General features: G+C 46.5%; 1 protein-coding gene across 3 annotated transcripts in view; it reads right to left on the reverse strand.

Annotated features, from left to right (window-relative positions):
* pax7a (paired box 7a) overlaps positions 1 to 25,143 on the reverse strand; it is a gene marked incomplete at both ends in the record, with an annotated part of 43,289 nt that overhangs the window by 10,660 nt on the left and 7,486 nt on the right. For all 3 annotated transcript variants that reach the window (XM_079747861.1, XM_079747860.1, XM_079747859.1), the window contains 3 exons: positions 4,673 to 4,869; positions 5,385 to 5,550; positions 13,253 to 13,452. In XM_079747861.1, coding sequence (XP_079603987.1) covers positions 4,673 to 4,869; positions 5,385 to 5,550; positions 13,253 to 13,452 — 563 coding nt within the window. The remainder of the gene's footprint in view (positions 1 to 4,672; positions 4,870 to 5,384; positions 5,551 to 13,252; positions 13,453 to 25,143) is intronic.

Genomic DNA, 25,143 nt, shown 5'->3' on the forward strand with positions numbered 1-25,143 from the left:
TCTCTCTCTTTCTCTCTCTCTCTCTCTCTCTCCTCTCCCCCCTCCTCTCTCTCTCTCTCCCCCCCCCTCTCTCTCCCCCTCTCTCCCCCCCTCTCTCTTTCTCTCTCTCCCCCCCCCTCTCTCTCTCTCTCCCCCCCCTCTCTCTCCCCCTCTCCCCTCCCCCCCTCTCTCTCTCTCTCTCTCTCCCCCCTCTCTCTCTCTCTCTCTCTCCTTTTGGCAGCGACTGGGCCCGGGATCCTTAAATGTATTCAGGGTGTTTTTAAAGCAGCGTCTGCGCCCGCTAATGGAGAGCGGCAGTATGGCGGCGCTGCCGAGCGTCCCCCTGGCTTATCTCGCTCAGACAGTTGTGGGGTGTCGCTGGCGCGCGCGGCAGCAGCGTCGGCGTGTGCGTGGTGCGCTGCTGCCGCTGCCGTTGCCGTGGCGCGCGGGCAGGCAGGCCCGGGGACACGGATCAAAGGCAGGCAGAGGGGTGAGAGCCGGCGCTCCTCTGATCCCGCGTACACCAGCGCGCACGTGTGCATGTGTTTCTGTGTGTGTGTGTGTGTCTGTGTCTGTGTGTGTGCGTTTGTGTGTGTGTGTGTGTGTGTCTGTGTGTCTGTGTGGGGGTGTAAAGGCTCCAGCCCACTCGTACAGCCCAGAGGCCCTCCTCAAATACACACACACTGACACTGATACTGACATACACATACACACACACACAAACCGTTCCTAAACACAAAACAATTATAAAACAGCAAAATAAAACAATTCAAATTATTTCTGAAAGTTGTAGCCCACCGCAACCCAAACAGTCAAATCGTTCAGTTTGCAATATCAATAGCGTCAGCCCCATATAATACATAGATCCCTATCACCGAGTAGAACCATATCAGCTCTGCTCTACCACACCACTGTGGGCCCTCAGCATCAAATGTGTCTATTAACTCTGCCCTACTTCCCATATTGTACCGTGCCACAGAGAAAAAGGTCTCCTCTTGTAAACCAGTAGACACATTTCCCCACAAAAACAACAGCTTGTGTTTGCCACTTATCTCCCGAACCAGTGGCGGTTCTTTGTGTTGACGCAGTAAAGCTGAGAGCCGGCGGTCCCGGCAGGTCCTCAAGAGCAGTTGTTTTCCCCCTCCGCTCCCAGCAGGTGTTCCTGTCATGCAGTAATGAAGCGGTGCGCCCCGTAGTGTGCCAAACCACACAAAACACCCGCAAAAAGTGCTTCAAAGAACAACTTAGCAAGGCACTTGAGTGTGCTTAGCCGTCCCTTATTAGGGGAGCACTGAGAACTGAGAGTCGTTTCCTGAGAGGGAGGATGGATACAGAAAAAGGTGGTTGTTGTTGTTGTTGTTGAAGACGGAAGCAAGAGCGTCCTGAGTGGGGAGACTAGAGGAAAACTGTCCCTCCATGACGTCAGACTCATGGATAGACAAACTGTCCCTCCATGACGAATAGACTCGTCTATTCTCTTTTCTATCACACATAAAATACTATTCAGCGGCGGCAACGTAGATATTTAAAAGATCAGTATTAAAAATAGATATTTTATAGTATACTAAATAATAATATTGGGGAAAAAACATGCAGTGTGCAGCTTGAATCTGTGACTTGTGACTCATTAGTTGAGAAGGATGGAAAAGTGTCTGTCCTACCTCGCCACCCTCCTTGATTTGACCTTAACTAGACCGTACACCCTATTCACCCTATAACAACGACAACAACAAAAACCCATTCCTGCGCTCATTGCATCCTTCCAGCCAGGCATAGCTTCACCTCCATTCCCCTCCTGTCTTTTTTTCAAAACCTCTTTTTACAGAAGCCAGCCGAACAGACATCCCAGCACAGCAACAAGCGGTGGATAGCTTTCCCCTGGCAGTAATGGGAAAATGTGTGCCGTCGGGATAGGTTATGGGATTGGGACGGACGGGAGCACCTGTCGGGAACGCCGAACGCTGCAGGATTCCATTACAGGACTTGGCACCGTGCCACCACAGCCTATTTACTGGGAATCACAGCACTTTTTTTGTCAATCTTTACCAGTTAGCACTAGGCCATCAATGCCAGACTAAACAGAAAATAGACCACAAAAACACACACACGCACGCACACATGCACATACACACGCAAACACACCACACACACACACACACACGCACAGTATTGATGCACAAGCATATCTCCTCCAAACAGACGTGTACAATATGAAATTCTCATTTCCATCTCGATGAAGAGTGTCTTTCTATTGCTTTTTCCATTACACCGGAGTGTCAAAATACATTTTATTTATATATATATATATATATATATATATATATATATATATATATATATATATATATATATATATATTTATACATATATCTTTGCAAGGTAGCACATATCAACAACATTTTTCCCACCCTGGGTAGGCATAATCCCTGAGCTGACGGAAACATTTGTTTAACAGTGTGCAAAGCACCGGGTTCGAGAGGGTGAAGGTATTTGTATATGGTGTACATTTATTATTTTTAAGTGCTTTGGTATTGGTATGAGGAAGGAGGAGAGGAAGAGGGAGAGAAAGAGAGAGAGAGAGAGAGAGAGAGAGAGAGAGAGAGAAAGAGGGAGGGAGGGAGGGAGAGAGAGTGTGTGAGTGGCTGCACAGCAGGGATCTAAGAAAAAGATTGAACTCCTGCTCCACTGTCAGAGAGGACATTTATCTCCATGAAGTGGTTGGAATGCCACATGGCATAGCAATCTGAGCCAAGTAAACATATTTACATTCCTTAGCTGCATCCAAAGTACTGTGTTAAATTATATACGTAGACACAAAAAATAAACCAAAAATTACACTTATAGTAATAATTATTATAAAGAATTGTATTATTTCTGTAAAATATATTTATCAATATTAAGCTCAACGTGTTAAAAAAATATATATTTGTAAAGGTGTAAGTGAGCAAAACAATAAAATGAACACAATAATTATTATATGCTAGAAGTCATAGGCCTATGCCTTGTGCACAAAAAGTATTTATTTATCCTCTAGACACAAGCCTGATATCCTACCTTGGGGAGGCAGAGCAGGCAGTAAGGATAAATAGTATTAAGGACAGCCATTAATAATAGTAATGATGATAATAATAATGGAGTGCATGTTCCCTGTGTGTGTTTCCTCGCAGGTTAGCAGTGAGAGCATTAGCGGCTAAAGCCCCTGCACCACCAATAACAATCAAACACACTGTGAGACTCCATGTTATCCTCCGCAGCTTCAGCGGGAGAGGAAATCTCTTTTATGTCACAAAATCCTTAATTCTTTCTTCTCTGAAGAAAGAGGGTAATACCAAGAATGTTTTCAATCTGCTTTGAGAAATATTTGAAGGAACTGGGAGGGGGTGAGAAAACCCTCCCAATATAACACGTGTGAACGAGGGGGTAATTGTGGACAAATGCGGCATTGAAATTCATTTTCAACTCTTTACACACCATTTCAATCTTATTTTCTGCCTGTTAACCACATGATGTTGGTGAGGCTGGGCAAGACTGGCCAGTATTGATGGGTAATTGTGTATAATTCACACCGCACATACGATTTGCATCAACACAAATCATTTTGCTTTCTGTGCTACTTAAGACTCAACCCTTACCATGGAGTCGCATTTTAAACGCTCATTAATGGCGGTTCCCAAAGAGGATAACGCGGAACCCGCCAGATTTTTTCGCCAAAAGAGAGAGAGACCACGCGCAAACCTGAACAGGCAGCTAACGCCGCACTGAGAATGTTGAAGAAATTGCATTTTCTGTGACAGGAGGAGACACGGCAGGCATTAAGGGGCGGCGCTATATTCTAAACTGCAATTAATAGAAAAACATGGAATCTAATTACAGGGAGGGTAATGCTGCTGCTGCCGCTGCTGATGTGCAATCCCTATAGGTCACAGAGGAAGAGGAAGCGGAGCAGGTATCATACATGACCCCACAGGGGGAACCGAGGACAGAACAGATGTCTAGCATACACTAAACCCAAGTACCGGGCCTAGTGTCCTGCTTCTAGCAGGGTGCCAGCGCCATAGCCCACAAAGGGGGGTGGGGGGGAGAGAGAGAGAGAGAGAGAGAGAGAGAGAGAGAGAGAGAGAGAGAGAGAGAGAGAGAGAACAGAGAGAGAGAGAGAAAACAGAGAGAGAGAGAGAGAGAACGAGAGACGAAGGAAATTCACAGAGTAATGAAATCTTCCAGCTGCAGACAATTACTTCAAGGAGATTAAGGGGCTACATCTATAAGCTTGAGCTAATTATTTCATGTGCATGTGTTGCTACTGTGATGTGCGAGGATTTCAATGTCCCAGGAAAGTCAAGTCAGCCCGGCTGTTTGGTGCGGCGCGAGCAGTTGCCGTGGTATCAAGATGAATTTTAATTTGTTGATGTTAATCCAATTGTTTTATGAATGTATCAAATTAGAGTTGCCAGATTATATCCAGGGGTTTAAAGGCAACGACTGAAAGCCCACACCGGCAGTTTTTTCCCCCCGCTTTTTTCCCCGCCGTACGTTTGGATGAATTTTAATTGCAGTTGAAGACTTACTCGTGGTGAGGAAGAGGAGCGGAGGAGACAAGACGAGAGGAGAAGAAGAAACAGCAGAACGGACTCACATATTCGACACACTAGCACAAACACACGGTGAACCCACCACACAGGGACTGGGGGCTCACCTGTGGGGAGAGGCCGTTGCCCACGGCGTTCATGTGGTTCCCGGAGCCGGCGGGGCTCATGAAGGTGTCGGAGTAGCTGGAGAAGCCGTGGCGGTTGGACGAGAGGCCGTAGGCGGAGCCGCTGTCTGCGGACAGACCTCCCTGGTGCATCGAGGACGGCGGCAGGGGCTGGGGTCTGTGCAACGTACTGCTGCCGTCTGTCACGCACACACACACACACACACACACACACACCCACACCCACACACACACACACACACACACAAAACCAAGGAATGTTAGCAGGGGAATCACAGACTCACTATGTTTCTATATTAAGAATAGTTCTTTCTTTTTTTTTTGAAAAGTTAGCTTATTTATTACTTAATTCTGTGCAATTCTGAGGCACTTAATGAAATACTATCACACACACACACAGTCACACACACACACACACACACCATCTTTGGCAGGAAATACAAATGCCCCCTCTGTTGTTAAATAAATTAAATGAGAATGTATGTCTTTGCGCTTGGCAACAAAGAACCTGTTGTACAGATAACGACTAGCTGTATGCAACCTTTATCTGGCACATGGTTCGTATATGATGCTTCAATTGAATTAACATCCGCAACAAATATAGAAGACATACTGCCCATAGGAAATGAAAGATGTAAAGACCCCCCTCCCCCAACCCTTAACTTCTTCTTTATGCTACCCATTCGATATTCACCCTGGGCCAATGTGCTACCGGGATAGCTGGACTCCGGGAGCTGGTAGGTGGGGAGGGATGGCATTCCGGTGGGTGGGAAGCCTCCAGGGAGCAGGTGGTTGAATGCTGCAAGCTGATTGGCTCCCGCCTGCTTGCGCCACCTGGCACGCCTGTTGCTGAACCACACCTAGGGAGGAAAGAGGAGTGTCAGTTCAAACTGAACACACACACACACATCACATCACAGCACAATGTACAGCCTGTGGTGATGAAACATCTCTCCTTTAACAGGACCTCGGAGATAACCCATAAATCCTCCTTCGCACGTCGCAGAGGAAATCCCCTCTCAGTTTTTATTCCTTCCCCTTCGTTTATCAGAGCGACGCCATCTCTGCCTCATTACACAATGCACCACCACCGCATGCAAGACTCAGCCCCCCACCCCGTCCTCTCTCCAAGTCAGTGGGTGTCTCGAGACCTCTCCCTGCCACCTGTGATTAATCTCAAGGTGGGTGAGGCTGGCCGTGGGGCGGCTGCAGAGGCCGGTCCCTCTGGGAGAGTCCCTCTGGGCTTGGCGGAGCAGCCCTGTTGTTCTTCTTAAGTGGCCGGGGCTGTGATCTGTGTAAACAGGGCGCCCTAAGCCCCCCTTCAGAGGGGGAGAAGTCATTAAGGGGTCAAAGGTAGACCGCCAGCCTTTTGGCAACCAGACATCTCAAGTATGTTTGTGAAACCTGTGGGACGCTCCTGGGGACCGAGAGTGTCGCCTACTCCTCTTTCAGTATACGTTTACACGCTAGGACACTGGTTTTGTACGGGGTTTTGTAGCCACGGCTATCGGTTGTTTAAAAAATATATTTTTACCGAGAATAAAGAGGAAAGAGTTTTCCAAAGTACATTGGGATAAACATTCTAGCAGCGTGTTTTGATCAAATGCTCATGCAGAAACCCCCATAGATAGCTGCTCACTTGGACCCACATGAAAAGTATCACATATCTACATCAAACTGCAGACAGACGCACAATGTCAACCCCCTGAATGGAAGAGACGAAATAGGCACCCCATTTCAGCCCCACCGTGATTTACACATTTTAAAAAGGCTTCTGCCTCAACAAAACATGAATATAATCAGGCCTTTCTCAAAAGGCCGGCCATCCAGCCAGCAACCTGTTCCATTTAACCAAGACAAGGCCCAGGCCCACTGTGTGCTAAGGGGTTGAAGGACATTGATCTATGCCTCGCACAGGCAATTCATCAGAGTTTAATACACTGTCAGTGCAGTTCATCTACTGTTGTGTTTCAAACGGCCCCAGCCATTGTGTGGGCACATGAAAGCAGAGGGACAAAGGCCCTTCCATACGCCACAGAGAACACTGGACACAAAGAGGGGGCGTCCCTTCTTAAACAGCTCTTAAAAAAGGGGGAGACTTTCAAGGGGACTTAGACTGAGACACGCTCGCTGCTATTGGAGCCGGCTTCTCTCTCTGCACACAAACATACACATAAACTCCTATGGGCCTACAAGGGGATCCAAACTAAACCGAGATCTCTATTTCAACCAGTTTTCCCTCTATGCGCACCTCTGTGCCACTAAGATACAGACTGAGTTTAGTCCATAGACAAAAACGGTGGTCCACCGTGAAGAAATAGCTTTACAATAGTCTCTAACTGAGAAATGGTGAAAAAGTTTTGTTGTTCGCCTTGAAAACCAATGGGCGGGCACGGGGGGGGGGGGGGAGTCATCATCTCCATAGCCCTCCAATCGATTCAAAACAATTCCCCGTTGGAATTGTACGGCTGAGTATTTCCGAGACAAAGTGGTTGCGGGTGTCCCCTGTTGAATCTGGTGCCATTGGGATGTAGTGAAGCGTGGTGCTGGGGTCTGATCTAAGCTCCAACCGGGCCAGACAAACAGCTGCCCAGACCCCGGGAGGGAGTTGGGGTGGTGGGCGGGGATGGGCGTACACTCCTTCCCTTCCACACACTCTACCCCTCCCCCTTCAGCGGTGCCACTTCACCTCCGACCTCTGAACCTCTTCCACTCGCTTCACCCCACTTTTATGTTCACTTCAACTTCCTTTCCCTCTTTTGTCGTCCGGGCTTAGCGAGGAGGTGTTCCATCAGCGCCCAACACAAAACCGTTAGACGCTGCTCTGACTTCTCCGTCTTTCCATTCCACCATTTTGCCCTTTTTGTGATTTCTTTCAATCGAGTCTCGTGAAAGTCTCGCTGGCGGTTTGCGTACATGGGAGTTAGCTGTGCCTGTCCCCCTCGCAGTTTGAACGGGCACACATAGCACATGCATAGGAACAGAACTCAACAATGTCTCCACCATTGCAAATCAAAAGGTGCCCTCAGTCTGAACATTTGTGTGATAATGTGGTCCATTAGGGTAACATAAAGTATAGTTGGTTCTTAATGGTTAGGAATGACTGGTTGTTCCTGTGCCTCCTTCATAACCACTTCCATCTAAACAGCCGTGTAGTTGCCATCCATCCTCCTTAAATTGGGGGATCTGCAGAGACTGCCTGCTTATATGAATTTACTCTCAGACTATGTGTACACTGAGCCAAAGTTACTGAAGGCTTTTTCCCAATTGAACTCAACCAGCCGATGGGTCAATTCAGCAGCACTGGGTCAAAGGAGGTAATGTGTCACTGACTTCCAGGGAAGGACTCGCTTACTTCAGAAACATCACAGGCTTTCGCCACATACAGGGACGCACATGCACACACATACACACACACACGCACACACACAGACACAGACACACACGCACACACACTCATACAGAACCCACACCCCCAACATTTTTTGTATCACACAAAGAGAGACAGCCTGAAGCTGGGGATTTGAAGCTGGGCTGGAACCTGATCACAAAGTCACCTTGGACCGCAGATTGTGCTCCTCTCTCTCTCTCTCTCTCTCTCTCTCTCTCTCTCTCTCTCTCTCTCCCTCCCTCCCCAATCGGCTTTAACTCTGAGCAGTACAGGAGAGCCTCAGTGCTTCCCCATGTCTCCCTATCGAGCTACAAGGGTTGCCATGAAGGGACCTCTGGTACTCACCAGGGTTTGGTTTTCTGTGGGCGAGTAGATTTTTATTTATTTTTAGGTTGAGTCTTATCCAGCTCCCTTGGTTGGTATCCTCCAAGTCTGAAACTTTTTCGGGGGAGAAGTCAGAAATTCTAGAGCTTTGCTTTGTTGTACGGCGTTGGCATCAAGAATAGCTCAGCCCGTCTGGCTGACCAAGAGTGAACCAGAAATACCAAAGTATTTCAGCAGTTGAGTCACTGTGGGCGAGAGGCAGACAGCAGTCTTGGAGGACATTTGTGGATCCGGTTGCCTCCAACCGGGATTCCAAGGCGAAGAACGCACATCAGGTCCTCAAAAAGCGTGACATTCAAAGCCTTGACAGCATTTTCCTATTTCTGTTTAGCTGTGGCTGGAGGACAACTCGTCCTCACAAAGAGCAACTCATCCCAAGCCATCCAGCAGCGCTCTACGTTATTCTTATGATCAATCAACGATAACGCAATAACTACGTTTTCATGCATTTCCAGGCGTTGAAAGGCCATTCAAATAAACCTTTCAATGTGTGTTCTTTTTACTACAACCGGAGCGCTTGCATTGTTTCAGCGTCTGCCTCATAAATTATTTTTGCAAAGAGTAGTGAAAATGTGGCGCTTTTCCGAAGCCAATATTCTTCGTTCTATGCATGAATGCCGAGAGACAAAAATGAAAGACAAAACAGAATGCGCTGTTGACTTCCTATCCACAAAAACACACACAACAGTGATGCAACCGGCTTCAACATACAAATCCTCCTCAGTCTCAAACCATGCAATATTCCCCTCGCTTTCATTTTCTCTCCGGTAACCCCATTCTCACTCTCTCTATTTCCCTCCCTCTCTCCCTCTCCCCCTCTGCTTGCCTTCCAGACTGCCACTATGCTAATTAAACTAGCTAGGAGTGTAAATGTGAGAGGAGAGTGGGATTAGCTTGATAAGTATCAGCAGTACAGAGGCACTGTACCAAAGTCATTTAAATTCTAATAATAAGAAACTGTTCGAACATTCATAGGGATGCATTGCAACAATTTCTCCCCTACAATCTACATAAATCCTATTTATTCCTTTATAAAAGCGTACTGCCGGGAATACAGTTTGTGCCTGTTGGGTTTGGTTGTCACCGCTCGGCTCCATTGTGCCTTCTCTCTCTCTCTTTCTCCCGCCGCCGGTACTTAAGACGTTTGGTAAAACAATCAAGAAATTCCATATTGGCTCATAATAAGTGGAGTCTGTGTTGTCGTCGGCAGCCAATATTTGCATTGTCTTTCATTGCATTCAACCTTGATTGGATTGTTTACTAACCACACTTCAACACACACTGTATCTCCCTAATCCTTTGTGATTTGTAAATCACATCACAAACGATGAGGGAGATATAACCTCTGAAACAAAAAACGACTAATCTGCAAATAAGAGAAGGAAAGAACGTAAAAATGTTTAAAGCTACAGCGGTTAACAGTTAGCCCCTGTGCGGCACACAAGCCGTTCCACACAGCAATGGAGAGCGAAGGCACACGACATTCATCAACTGACCGGCGCGAGCCGCCAATAAAGCTGAAAACTCTGAATTGATTTTCACACCTCATAAATACCAACACATACACCTTATTAGATTCCTCCTCACATAATGGCTGCATGGAGAATGGTTACTGCTAATGAAAGGGAATCTACGCGTGGGGTTCAGTACACGAGCCAGCCGCGTGCTGGGGGGGGGGGGAAACCTCAGCCGAGGAAGCCAAGCCGTCCTAAAAACTTCCACAAGAATGAGAATGAATGTAATTCACTTTTTTACTGTGCGAGCAGCACCGGTCAGTGGGAATAGTTCCTCATGTCTACCTTTGGAGACTTTGATTAGCAACCTCCCCCAGGCACAGAGAGGAATGCAAACAGTTTGCAGTAGTGTTTCAAAGTAAACACACACACACACACACACACACATTGTACATACACACACACATACACACAGACACACTGGCATTCATTGAACCTGCCTTGGGTCAAGTACTGAGAGATATGGATTGTGAGCCACAATTTGTCAGCCAGAGTGATAAAACCATCGCAGGGCTGTTACTAGCAGCAGAAGTGTGTGTGTGTGTGTGTGTGTGTATGTGTGTGTGTGTGTGTGTGTGTGTGTGTGTGTGTGTGTGTGTGTGTGTGTGTGTGTGTGTGTGTGTGTGTGTGTGTGTGTGTGTGTGTGTGATCTTAGCGACGGGGGTCTGATGAAGATGGATGGTGAGAGCCCTTTAACGTGGCATGCAGGGGCAGAAGATATGTGGTTTGTTTATGAAGCGGGGGGCTTAGGTTATGAGTCAGCGGCGAAACCAAAACACACACTCAACACACTGCCTCACACAGCAAAGACTTTAAGCACAGCAGCTTACATCTCCTCACAACTCTATGCTCTTCACACCACATGTGCCATCTCTGGCGCAAGAGAAAAATGCACAATCGGTTTTAGGGAGGGAGGGCTAGAAAAAGGGCTGCTTAACAGATTTACACCATGTTAAAATAAATGGAAAACAGCGAGCCATTACCACAGTGAAAATTCAACTGACAGTTCAAGTGTATGAGACACCTCCGGCGGCCCCCCGCCGACACTTTCCCTCTAAACCCTGAGCCCCCTGACACACATCTGGAGGATGCGTCATGGCAGCTGTGGTGGAGCCGGCTCTGCTCTCAGGCCAAAGGGTCCGTTCTGTTGGGCTGTAATGGGGCCACTTGAGCCCAGGTGGTGGACAACACACACACGCACGCCTGCATGCGCACGCATGTTGTTGCAAGCACGCACGCACACAAACACACACACACACACACACACACATCTTATTTTATAGCATCTATTTATGTACACACTGTGCACTCCCGAGGTGGAGATTGAAACTCAATGCAACAAAACTACTGGGACATGCTTACTTGCAATCAAAAAGATCCAGTTGGAGAAATGACGATAACGTTGAGAAAGGGAAATGTGCAACCAAAGTAAACTCGGAACAATATAAAACAGGACGGCTGGTTGAATAATTCCACTAGTCTCTGATCCACTGTTCAAACACCACCCCCCCGGCTCCCAGGGCCTGCCTTGGGGGCCGACGCCTGTTATTTACTTAGGTTAACCGGGGGCCTTTCCTTCTGTGACCTTCTTGGAAAATTAAGTTTGAGTTGACCTTTGGATGGTTTCAAAGCTTTTTCGAATTAGATTAGGAAGATGAGGAAAACAGCATTACAATTATAGGCTCGACTGGAATACCTTCAGTTTTTCACATGACATCATTTAGCTTGATTATCATGCATTGAGGGTAGCCTTGTGTAGGTACTTCTTTTTTTAATTAGTATATTTGATAATTGTCATGAATTCACATGTAAAGCTAACGCCACACACGGTATAACGATATATACCACAATGAATGCTTTTCAGGCAAAGCACGTTTTTCTTATGGACCAAAGAATCACCATTTGTTCTACACATGTCTGCTACAAGTGTTTGCGGTTTCCTTGTAACCCAGATGTATCTTGTCTTTCCCAGTTAGGGAGAGAGCTGTTGTCTACTGTATTTCTCCATTTATCCGATCATATCTTCTTATCATTTTACATGTATTGGACTAGGACAACAAGTGAACTTGATTAAATAATTACAAAATTGCTAAACACTTTAGTTTAGTCTTCTTCGATTTAAACGCACATCAATAAACGTCCGATTCAATGATTTGTAAAAGTAAATCTTAATAAGTCCCATATCATTTTCCTATCCCTTGAACTAAAGGAGTAACGACTCACCCATACATCTTAGTCTGTCGGGGTGGGAGCTGGGAGACTGGGCAGGGCGGGGGGGGGGGGGGTTCGAGGGGATGATGTTAAGACGGAGGGAGACATGTGTGGAAACCGTTAACCCGAGCGCATGTTTGAGCCCTGTGATGAGCTGCTAGCACACGGGCCGCCGCGCAGCGCCAAGGTTCAGAGAGAGTGTGAACTGAACGGCGGTAAGGGGAGAGGGGTGCCCCGGCAGGCCCTGGACCCTCTGATTGATTAATGTTGTTGTCGGGAGACGGAGGGGTGGGTGGGTGGGGGGGCATCCCAGGAGAGCAGGAGGGACCCCGTGTGATATGTGGACTGGGGTTTTTACAAGCAGCGGCGAGGTTGAAAGTGATGGGATGAGATCCCGGGCCAAGTGCCGGAATGAGAAATCCATCAGGAATGCAGTCTCTGTATCTCTCCCTCTCTCTTCCTCGCTCCCTCTCTCTCCCTCTCCCCCTTTGATTCCCCCTCTCTCTATTTCTCTCGCTCGCCCCCTCTCTCCTCCGATTCTCTAAAACAGCTGTCGCTATAACTCTATTGTACACATGAGCACATGGCGGCCATGTTCCCAGGCAGGCCCCGGGGTCCAGAGGTGTGAGGGCTGGAGCGGGGCCCCGTCACGGACCCTCTGGCGGGGCCGGGCAGCAGACTGAGGGTCAGCACTGACCTCTTTAGCGTGAGGGACTCTTTAGCATTGGGTGAAGATCGGCCAGTTTCCCATTCAGTGACATGGGTTTGAGCAAGCAGGTTACAAATCCTGTTGTAAAACACAGGCGGGTAGAGGGCAGGCATACCTTCCTGCTACTCTTACTCTTTTAGAAATCCGTTATTTTGAACCGTGAAAGTGCCTCTGGGTGCAAAATTCACAACATTGTAAATGTCTGTTACACAGGCTAATTTATGGTTTCAACACTCTTCTTTGTCAACTGTACGCATATGGACACGTGTACGGATACATGTTTGTGTACTTTCACATTCGCGTACCCGCATATCTGCGTGTGGGTGCCTGAGTGCATGCATGTGCGTGTTTACCTGTACGCGGGCCTCCGTCAGCTTGGTCCTCTGGGCCAGCTCCTCGCGGGTGTAGATGTCGGGGTAGTGGGTCCTCTCGAAGGCCTTCTCCAGCTCCTCCAGCTGCTCCGCCGTGAAGGTGGTGCGGCTTCGGCGCTGCTTCCTCTTTAGGGGCAGGTCTGGCTCCGAGTCCACGTCCGATCCCTCGTCTGTGCGGTTGCCTGGAGGATAAGGATGAGGAGGAGGGCGAGAGAGAGAGAGAGAGAGAATAAGCGAGGTTTATGAGTGCCGTCCTTCACCATAGTACTTCATTTTGCAGATGCATGCATCCGTGTGAATAAATGTGCACATTTATTCGAAGCTAAATATTTCCTTTTTCCTATCAAGAAAAGCAGGGAATGCTTCAAAGGCCACTTCATCGGAGGTGACACAAACCTCTTTGGTTGCCACGGCGCCTGCCAGCCACCTCTAAGAGAGCGAGGGGGAGGGGGGAGGGGGGAGGGGTGATGGAGGGGATAGGTGCCGAAGAGAGGATTCAAGTGACAGTGGATCCTCTTCTCAAAAGCGCCGCAGAATAAATATTATCTTAATCTGTGGATATTTATACTATATAGAAGAGCTCTGACACACAAGCCTGCCTGTGAGTGGTGTGTGTGTGTGTGTGTGTGTGTGTGTGTGTGTGTGTGTGTGTGTGTGTGTGAGGACGGGTGGGTGGGTCGAGGGGCTGTGCAAGGCAGAGGGCTTGAGGCACCGAATGTGGAGAGGATAGAAGGACGGGGTTGGGGGGCGGGGTGTTAATCTGCCCCGGCCACCTTGCTGCTACTCTGACTATACTATTCTCTCTGACTGGCCCAGGGCGACCCGGTCCGCGCACGCCAGAAGAAGTACACAACAACAGCACAACACAGACACACACACACATGCTATCACCGGGCCAACACCGTGCTCCCGGTCCCCTCCGTGCGTTCGCCGCGTCATTAGACGAATTAGAACACATCTTCTACGTTTACTTTTGAAAAGGCATTTGACTAAGCTGCGTTTTTCTTTCCCCGCTGGGGGAACATAGATGTCGGAGCACAAAGAGGGTACAATCCCAGGCCCCGACAGGGAAACGTCTGACGTCGGTGACTATACCATGTTTCCATCACACATTACCATTAGAAGTGGTTTTTTGAACAGAAAATTGCATCATTTTTCAACTCCTCTGCACGTCTATTGATGCAGAGCGAGCCCCTTTTCATTCCATGTCACAAAATGTGTATCTTTCATAATTTCCTCATTGAGACATTGACAAGGCATTGTGACGTGCCAGCGTTGCCCCGGGCCTAGTTGGATTGCATCACGCACCGTCCAGAATGAGTGGGTGTAGAGCAAATAAAAGGCACTGGATACTGGAGACGTAGCGAAGCGAGTTTTATCCAATTCTAGCGATTCTCGCTAGAATTGGAGGCCATCGCTGTTCAAAACAAATTCACAAAACACTGAAAACATGACATCGGTCATCACCATGACTCGCAGAGGAAACGCACCGCATTCATTCATCATTCCTGGTTTTTAACTGGGTTCACGTCTGTTTAAATGGGCCGACATGATCCTCAGACAAATCAAATAAATAAAGAAACAAGCAAAAACAGCCTTCAAAATAACAACTGTGAGAACAAAAGAGCAACAGAACTGGCTACGTCTCAAGGCCAGCTCTGGAGTTTAATTAAACAAGGAATTATGGGATTATATGGAGACTATCATTACGGGCCACTCCATGATTCTTCTGCGAACATCTTTTTGTCCCCCCGAGCTCCCGCTCAATGATTCTCTGCGGATTACATGGGGCCGCAGGACATGAGGCCGCATTCATTAAATCAATTCTTCAGTCTTATCCGTTTTAATAAAGATTGATTCTTGAAACAGGGCTCCACAGAGGCGGAGACACCCTTGAACATACAAAGTTGGGGTATATGTACACATATCCCACACATATATATCCCTTGTTGGTTTTCTTTTTCCCACTTCTTTTTTTTTTCCTTCTTCAGCAATGTGTGTATCCATTTGCTCGGTAACTCGCCATGACAACACTTGAGATCAGCCCAGCGGTCTACAGATCACTTTCCAAAGTCACCCCTGTGTTCTAGTGGGTAGGGGGGCTTGGGGGGAGGACACAGACTCTGTGGAGTGTGGGGGGGGGTCTGACACCAAAGAATTCTCCTCAAATAATTTTCCTTTCCTCGAGTTTCCTTCACACTTATTTGGAAAACGGGGCATTGAAGAGTACACGTGCACGGCCCTGTATCTCACTACGTTGTCAGAGACCGTTTAGTGTCAAATTCACTTATATTCTGTGTCCGTTCCAGCTCTGTGTCAACATTAGCATTAGCCGTCAATGACTAATCATTAGCTCATTACGTGGAGCGCGCCCCAGACACTGGGATGTGTTTGCTGTTGCTTGTTGTCTGTCGTTCGCTGCCAAGCCATGCATGCGCCATATGCCGCGCAACCGAGAGCGTCTGCTCTGCCGCCGCCAAGGACGCTCCGAAAGCACGCTCGGCGTCGAAGGTCAACAGCCGTGCGTGTAGAGGAAGCGGAGCCGTGTGAAACAAAAAGCACTGCTGGTCGACGGGGGACTCAGAGATTCAACACTCGTCTATATGCGGACGAGATGCCGTATAATCAGGATGCCCTGGGATTGCCCACTAGAGTTGTTGACAATGAATTGATTTTGGTGTTACGTGGGGTGGTTACTGTTGCCGAGACTCAGGGGGATCCATGGGACTGGTGGCAGTGCAGAAAGCCGGTGTGAACGCAAAGCCCAGACTCATCCAGGTCATTAAGAACACGTTCATGTTCACGTTTGTTTCTCAGGGTGTTAGCTTAAGGACAATCATTAACTTAATGAAGCCTTGTTATTTCCTGAGACATCTGTCAGTGCTGCCGAACAAAAGACAAAAACAAAGAGAGGTAATAGCCTATCAACCTGCAGACACAAGCCCCTGTGGGAGAGGGTGATTCAGACAATGGGTCTTCACCTCTCAATGAACGGGCAAATAATAAGCTCCGGAGTCATAACACCTTTAATAATACCTTGTATTTTGTAATGCCTAGCAAAGGTTCAGGCGGTATTGATAAAGCACTTGTGCCTCATCTCCTCACTTATCTTCCTGTTAGAGTATAATGAGGGCTGGTCCAGCGGGGGTGATTACCACCTTGTCTGCTTCACCGGGGGCTCTCTCTCTTCTCCTTCATATTGATTTAAAACCACCGCCTGTGTAATTAGAAATTAATCAGGTATGCCAATCGTCTGCTCGGGAAGGGTCTGAATAATGTATACAGCCTGGGTTAAATGTATCTTTGGGGGGAAAACTATTTTATTTGTCGATGTGTTATTTATATGAAGTGCGTGTACCAAAATAAAAGTCTTAAAAACAACCCCCTTAGCGGCATCTCAATAAAAGAGGATGGCGTTGCTTCTTTATTTTGTGTATGCTTGCAGGTGTGGTATACACAGTTTAACTAGCTTTTATTTAGTCCATACCCTCAACACAAAACCAATGTATGGGTTTAAGAGGATGTGGACTGTCAGTCTGAAAGGTTAGTGTTTAGGTTTAAAAACAAAAACCACCAAAATAAAGCTCTACTCGTGCCGCTGTTGGTCCTCTAGTGAACCTGGTGAGAGTCTGGTGCCCCCGGATGAGACGCGGATGGAATACTCATCACCATGCTCTTCAGACTGCCCCCATCCCCATCCCCAGAGCCTCCTCCCTCTCCTCCTCCTCCTCCTGCCCCTGGGTTCTCCCTCACAGAGCCCCTCGACTCCCCAGACCACCACCACCACCACCACCACCCACACCCCCGCTCCCTCCCTGGAGAAACCCTCCTTCCTTACACCCAAACACACTGAAGCTGTCCACTCGAATAACAGCGTTTAGAGAGCATCTGACACGGGCAACCTGTTTACATGCCATTTCTTCCTCTGTACCTCCTTCATGCATGCAGGATTTGTTGTTAGGCTGCCAATTCATTACAGTGATTGCCATTGCAGCTGCATTCATACACTAACCTGTACGTAATGCCAACACCTGATTGGGATGTATTGTGATCATACAGGAAACCCAATATACATGCCTATCTTGGAAATGAAACTCCTATATATACATTGAAACACAGTAGCATGGAGAAGCATGGAAATCAAGAAGCCTCTGTGTTTGTTTGTGAGATTGTATGTGTGTGTCTATGTGTGTGCGTGTGTGTTTATGTCTGTGCGTGTGTGTGTGTGTGTGAATAGGAGGTTGATTGTGTACCCTTAATCGCTTAGCTTACCTGTTACTTAACAACATCCAACACACACACACACACACACACACACACAGACACAGACACAGACACACACACACACACCAAAACGGGCTGATTTTCCTATCCTAACCCATATGGCCTTGATATCATGCACACCTTTGCAAACAACGCGAGACAGAAAGACAAAAACAGACAGGGCTTTGGCACTGCAGCATTAGCTCATAATGGCTCATTTTGAAAAGCATATTAGTTCCAGCATAATTACAATCAAGCCTCAGACTCCAACTCTAGCCGGGACCAGCCGCTAAGCACCAACTCACACCAGTTGACTGTGACTGACAGCAGATTTAGTACAAAACTGTTTCCCAACCCAACACACACACACACACACACACACACACACACACACGCGCGCACACACACACCGACACCCGCCCTCCGCACCACGGGACAAAAATAACACCGCGTCTTCTTTTCCTCCCTATTTATGTTTGCTTGTTTATATTTGTGCCACCCTTTTGTTGTCGCCAATATTGCAATTATACTTTTTGTCACTCAGAGGGGGTGAATATCAAAAGGGGCCTAATTATGCAAACAGGGCCCTCCGTGATAAGAGCCATCCGCCGGAGATGGGATCTGCTATCTGTGACATGCATCTGTCTCCGCGCTGCGCACCCCCTGCTCCAGGCCTGCATTTAAACAGCCTGCACTGTCCCCGGGACTGGCTGGCTGTGATTGAAGCAACCAGCGCTGGAGTGGAGGGATGCTTCACAGAGGGAGAGAGCGGGTGGGTGGGGAGCTGGGGGTTGTGGGCGGGAAGATGGGGGTCTAAGGAGGGGCGGGGGGGGGGGGGGGGGGGGGGGGGGGGTGGGGGGGGACATCAAATAACTAACAACTTCCTCATTTGCATTTTGGGGAGAATGGAGCAGGCATCTCTGTTGAATGCACTCGCCTGTGTATCCCAAAGGGGTTGCCAAGTTAAAGGGGGCCACGGGATTCAAAGCGCTCCGCTAAAGGATGTATCTGAGATAGGAGAGCCGCGTGTGAATACAAGATAGACCACGGTGATAACTACAATGCTTTAAAGAGACAACCAACAAAAACAATCTCAAACCCCTCAAGTGAAAGCGAGAACAAAACTTTAGGACGGGCAACATTTTTTGCATAACATACACATTGTTATGGAAAGTCAAGTCACCACACATATGAAGCAACAAATGGTGTGTGTGTATACAGCCAAGTCAAGTGAAAAATATTATAGACATGCTATAGCCGATATAGTCATGGTAACAAGATGATATCCGTCATCAGTGACCTTCAATAATGGAATATTTGACATTTAGCCAAAATTGAATTTGAATACAGTTATTCAAATGGATTACATATCTGAAATAAAATCAGATTATAATTTATCTTTCACCTTTTACCAGAATTTCCATCGGATTACGTTTGTTTCAATTACAACCGCCTGCTGGTGGCAAAGGCCAAGGGCAAGAGTCCGAAACTAATAGTTAACTTAGAGAAATAGGTTTAGCATTCGGGATTCAACCTAGTATCATTGTAGGCCTACATTTTAAAAAATATTTCCCAAAACACCAGCACGATTCTGTCTTAAAACCGCACATGGATCCTCATTTTGCATCGGCCACAAAATGCACAACCTTGTCTCATTGTCAATGTCAGAGTACCGCTCACACAGGACGGGCGCACACAAAAAGAAAACCTCCATCACCTCGCTCCCCTTGTCCCAGAGATGGGCTGGCATTCTTTGGAGGAAACAAGAGAGAGCGAGAAAAGAAAAAAAAGATAGAAAGGAAAAGGGATAGGAGAGAGAGAGAGAGAGAGAGAGAGAGAGAGAGAGAGAGAGAGATGGGAGGTTCTATAATCTTTGGCTCTCACAACAAACAATTAGCCCCCCGATTTCTTTCATAGAGGTGGGGAGAAAATAAAGGATCGGGGGAGAGGGGGGGGCAGAGGGCTTGTGGGTAAGAGAAAGAGGAGATGACAGAGAGGGAGAAGCGTTGGAGAGAGAGCGAGAAAGAGAGAGAGAGAGAAAAAAAAAAGGCGATGCTCTTTTATGGCTCTTGTCATGTGGATGAAGGCGCGGAGCGTCCATGAGCAGCGCACGCTCACCTTCCACGACGGGGCGTCCACGGGGCCTCCCGGGCCCCTTTTCAGCTCCCAGAGACAGACTCCTCAGGGGGCCATTAGAGCATGAATAGGCCCCTGACAGCCCAGTGCGGCTCCGCAGGGCATCCATAAACACTGACATATTGACTCCCCATGCCTCCACTCGGCCCTGGGAGCGGGAGCTCCGAGGAGACCCTCAGAAGGGCTGGGATCCCTCTACTTTAATACGACGCTGAGTGGAAGTACGATATTACGCACGACATTATTGTTTGATTTGTTTTTTTTTCTAAATCCATTTCGTATGTTGCCCCCCTTTTTCGCCACACACACACGCCCAACACACTGCTGTTGTGAATGTTTCGGTGGTTGTTTTCCCGTTTCAGCCTGACAGTTACTTTTTTTCCATTGCCCTGCTCCCACTGAGATCTGGTATTAAGAGACAGATTCCACAGTCCTTGTAGGCCGACCGCCGTCACTTACACAGCAGAAACCTCTTAAAATGTATTTTCAAAACGTAGTAGTGACCCTAATCCATTTTCGCCGTGGAACCTTTTTGAAAACAAAAGCCAGATTACAGGACTCGGAGCAACACATGATCCCAAAGGGAAGAAACTGAAAAACAACCAAAGAAGACAGTAAGGGGAAAACAAAATGTGCGCCTTGTTACTGCGGCTTCCACCACCTCTCGCTTATTTGCTAAGTAGCGGCTTTGCGTCCAGGCCTCTGCTGTCAGAGAGAGAGAGAGAGAGAGAGAGAGAGAGAGAGAGAGAGAGAGAGAGAGAGAGAGAGAGAGAGAGAGAGAGAGAAAGACTGACTCTCTGGGCCAGACAGTCTTTGCTAATTGAGGTCACAGTAAAAAAAAAAAAGGTAATGAAATTAACAGAGTGCAAGAAAGTAAGAGGAAAGCCCATGGGTGGGGAGGGAGGTGGGGGTCTAAAGCCATAGCCCCCCCACCCACTGCAGCCCCCAACTCCCCGACCATTTTGAGCTCTAAAACCTATGCAGGAAATCAGGCGGTAACGTCTCAGGGCGATGAGCTATGAGGTCTCCTGGAGGAACAAATCATTGGCCCAACAAAGCCAAAGAGAGATTACTGGGCACAGTATAGGAATGCACAGCGGACATTTTTCTGTGCCCAAGGGAAGTTTTCTAATTTTCTGGACAATGCTTGGGTGGAAAACATCAAGGAGTAAGTTAGTGTGATACGAAGTGGAAGGAAAGTTCCACAGCTCAAAACTCAAAAACCCCAAGCCGCAAAACTTTATTGATGCAGCACTGGGATACATCAATAAATGGATCACATACTGTAAATATATGAAATCGAAGAGAACACCGTTAAATAATTCTCTGAACCTTGAGGAAATCTTGGAATAAGTAGGCTAACAGTGGTCATTATATAAAACTCCATGGATGACCGTGGATCTCTACCAAAAAAAAAAAATTCTTACAGCCGAAGAGAAAGGGCCTAAACGTGTCTAGTTGTGCTGATTAATAACTACGAGGGGACAAGAGTGGAGCGTGGCAGCTCAGAGCCTCCATTTGTGATATCCCTCCATATTGTGGGGTTACAGTATCACAGAAGGGCTTATTGTGGCCAGTGTACATGTTCCCCAGGGAGAGAATGACTGAGGAAGCACACATAAGCCCATTAGTTCAAATTAGAGGACAACATTTGAAGTTTGTTAATATGCCCGTTCGGACAAACGGCTCCACCCCAATGTTTAGACGACAACCACTTCTACATTTTAACTTGTCGGGGTAAAACCCAGTTCCGATTCGCAACACTTAGTGAACGTGTTTATTATCGTAATGGCTGTAAAATAAATATGAACAATTAAAACAAATTAAGATTTCAGTGGTGTGGCCGATTACGAGCATAAAATGCGAAATGTTCTGGCCCTAAGTAGCATAGGCTAATGGCGATTTTTTAACTATCAGACCATGGTCAATGTCTTTCATTCATCGCTGGCACACTGTGCAGAACGTAATTACTGTTGCACATTATGTGGGCCATTCCTGTATTGTAATAAAATTAGCAAGAAATGCTTTTTTTTGTCTTTTCTAACGCCGCGCCATGGTTACCAGTACGTTGGCGTAGTGCTGCACAGTGGCATGCTTTATGCTCACTGTCAGCGGCTGACAGCCCTAGCTGGCAAGGCCAATTGAAAGGAACAAAGTTTTTCAATAAATTTGGTGGATGTGACCGGCTCAATCATTAAACAATTTAACATGGGAATAATGAAACCCTGCAGTACTGTATCCTCATCTATGCGCCTCTCAATTTGACTGTTTGTCAGAATAACAATGGTTTAATCACCACAAAAAAAGGATCTGCTTATGCCAAAGGTTTCATTTATTACACTGTCCATCTTGATATTTTTCACAGATTACACGGGAAAGGCGTGGAATTCAATTGGAATAATTTAACGTTGTGTGAAATGCGCAGGAAAATGGAAATTGGGGTTCTGCCCATAACATCTAAATACTATGGAAAGTATGAAAAGGCAGTACGCATCCTGGATTTTAAGATCTATTTTATTATGCCATATTTTTTGAAAGCAACAACGATATGTTGGGATGGATATATAATAATAACAATGTTGCCAGCGAGACACATCAATGTGTTTGGTACACTCAGAGACAGGTGGTTGGTCAAATAAGACCATACATTGTGTCTGCTGGTAGATTTGATCCAGCTGAAAATCAAATACTTGAATTACTGCAGTGTGTGGTAAAGAAAAGTGTTTGGCTCTCCAAGGTCTTTTCACATTAAAACTAATTCTTTAAACAATGATCCATGTATGTAGATGGGCCGTTGACACTTTTAAACTACTTGGAAAGACTTTTCCTAGACCAGGGCCAATGTTTGTATTATATGTGAATCAATACTCTCTGTTCTCTGGGGTGGTTCAAACTATAGTATTTTTTCCATTATCAAAAAATGCCATACTTTCAGTATGAAAGTATGGTAGAAATAATATTTAAAGGACCAAGATCCAAATAATGATGTATTGCGAGCTTGCCCCATCACTGGTAGGCCTACGTTAACAGTAGCTACCATTGTTGGTGGTGGTATTAGGGTAAGCTTACTGCTAATGAGGGCTGATGCTAACCTGAATACACTGAAATGTGTTCCACCTTTTACACTTAAATCAACCCTCATTTTTTATTGTATTCAAATACGTGTTGGTCTCTGTTTGATTTATCCTATAGGACTCGGGAAGCGGGATGTCTCCGGTTCACCAGTGAAAGGTTAATAAATGGCCTTTTGAAAAAAGACATTGTCTCTCTTGTCAAGACAGATAGCCACTCAAGAGGAGCCAGAGTCCACGCGTCAACTCATTCCCTTTCCATTTCCCCAGCTCTCGCTTGGCCCTGCTCACAGCAGATCTCCCGTCTAATGGGGGCAGAGGAAGTACATCGTCCCAGAGGGGCCTGTGAGGCTACTGTCATCCCCCTGGACAGCTCACAGATTGTCCACTAGCAGGGGGACGTATTACCCACCAACTAGGATCCATTACTACGTCAACCGATGAGCTGCCCAGCAGAAGCTGCAGCATCCAGCAGCACCAAGAGAGAGGGCAGGCCAGAAAATAAGGAACTGGGGCCTCCAAGGGCCGCTCAGAGTAAATTGGATTGCCAATATGGTCCAAATCTAGGACGGAGGAGTTGAACAAAACAAAAACCCCAGTGGAATAGAGAATAAGTAGTGCAAAGCCTCGATGATGACTCCACTTGGTAAACTAACACATTATTGATCGTCTTTGCTCTTTTTTTTTTTTTCTCTGTTTGTTTAGAAAAGCCTCATCCCTGCTAATAGCTGTCTGAGAGTGTAATCTCTCCGTTGTCCTCCCCCTCCTCTCCACCCATCCTCGCTCCCCCATTATGTGCTCTCTTTTCAGCACGCCTCGAATAGTTTGGGTTCAGTGTCGCGCTAGGGGTACGGAGCGCTGGACTGAGGGCCAATTGTGTTGCTAATGTTGACACCTGCCAGAGCAGGCTTGGTCCATTTGGGGGCCCGTCGAGATGCAGAGAGAAAAAAAAACCTGGATGCTCCCCCTCTTTAGCGAGATTAAGTGTGGGCTGCTGGGGTCACAAATCACTGGTCTCCCTCTGATGTTGGGAGGCACAGAGCCAGAGACTATAAGCACACGAGAGAGAGAGAGAGAGAGAGAGAGAGAGAGAGAGAGAGAGAGAGAGAGAGAGAGAGAGAGAGAGAGAGAGAGAGAAGAATATAAAAGGGTAAATATTACGATGTTTCTTAAAAAAGGAGGAGTAGAGTACTTTCTTGGGTGCAAAGTGCATAATATATTATACCATTAAATAAACACGGTGCATACTAAGTCCCACATTAAAATTCTGCCATGCCCTTATAAAGTTGAAAGAATAGAAAGCTTTTATGAAGTCAAATGGAGTCAATAAACAGAAAAGGCCAGTTTTCTTAAACATTGATGATGATGACGCTTTTGTGTACTTATACATAACAGAATGAAAAAGAGTATTATAGCTTGTTAATACACCTTAAGACACAACAAGTTTAAACGAACTAATTTGGTTTTCAGCTAGATACTGCTTGACTTTCTTGATTTACAATAACTAACAATATACTTTATGAAAACTAAAAATACAAAATATATTTGCATGAGGCTAGGGATATTTTTCAGATGGCTGTATAGATCTATATAGTTATATATGTATAACTATATAGATTAACGGGAGATAAAATGAGTTTGAAGTAAAACCCAAGAAGACAACACAGACACACGCACACAGACGCGCACACACGCACACACACACACACACACACACACACAGATGCCCCATTGCAGATGTACATTAATGCAGAAAAAGGCAGAGATCTGAGCTGCAGCAGAAGCGCCCTCTCCTTTATAAACCTCTGCTGTCCAGCCTCATCGTGTCAGTTTGAAGGCCCCATTGAAAAGTATTCATGCATCTGCCTTTGAGGCACAATGGCTGCTAGTTTATAAACTGTCTGCCAGGGCACCCAAAGGCTTTAGTTTGTATTGTTTTCTGCCCCTTAATAAACTTTTGGAGGAGTTCATCAAGTGGGCTGAATGGAGGGCTGTGCCGCTGGGTCTCAGGACAGCAGATAACAAAAGACTCCTTTCTCCGCCCTCTGCTTTCTCTCTTCTTTTTCTACAGGCTGTTTGTCTAACAATGGCAAGAGTAGGCTGTCAGACATCACAGGGCTGTTTTGGACCAGTACAAGGAAGAAAGCATACCATAAAAAAATAAAGAAAATAGTTTCTTTAAAAGAGGGAATTTTAAACAATTGGGTGTTTTTTTATCCTCCTGGAAAGAGGAATGCATCATATGATTAAAATATAAATATTTAGTAACTTTACATCATCTTTGGGTATGAGGTCTTATGTGTGTTTTGTTTCTAGGAATTATGATTTTTTACATTTGTTTCAAATTTAAAGATTATACAAATATTAAAATAAACACTAATTAAATCAACGTGTATTTGAAAT

Source organism: Pollachius pollachius (genome assembly GCF_949987615.1).
Source record: "Pollachius pollachius genome assembly, chromosome: 12".
NCBI lineage: Eukaryota > Metazoa > Chordata > Actinopteri > Gadiformes > Gadidae > Pollachius > Pollachius pollachius.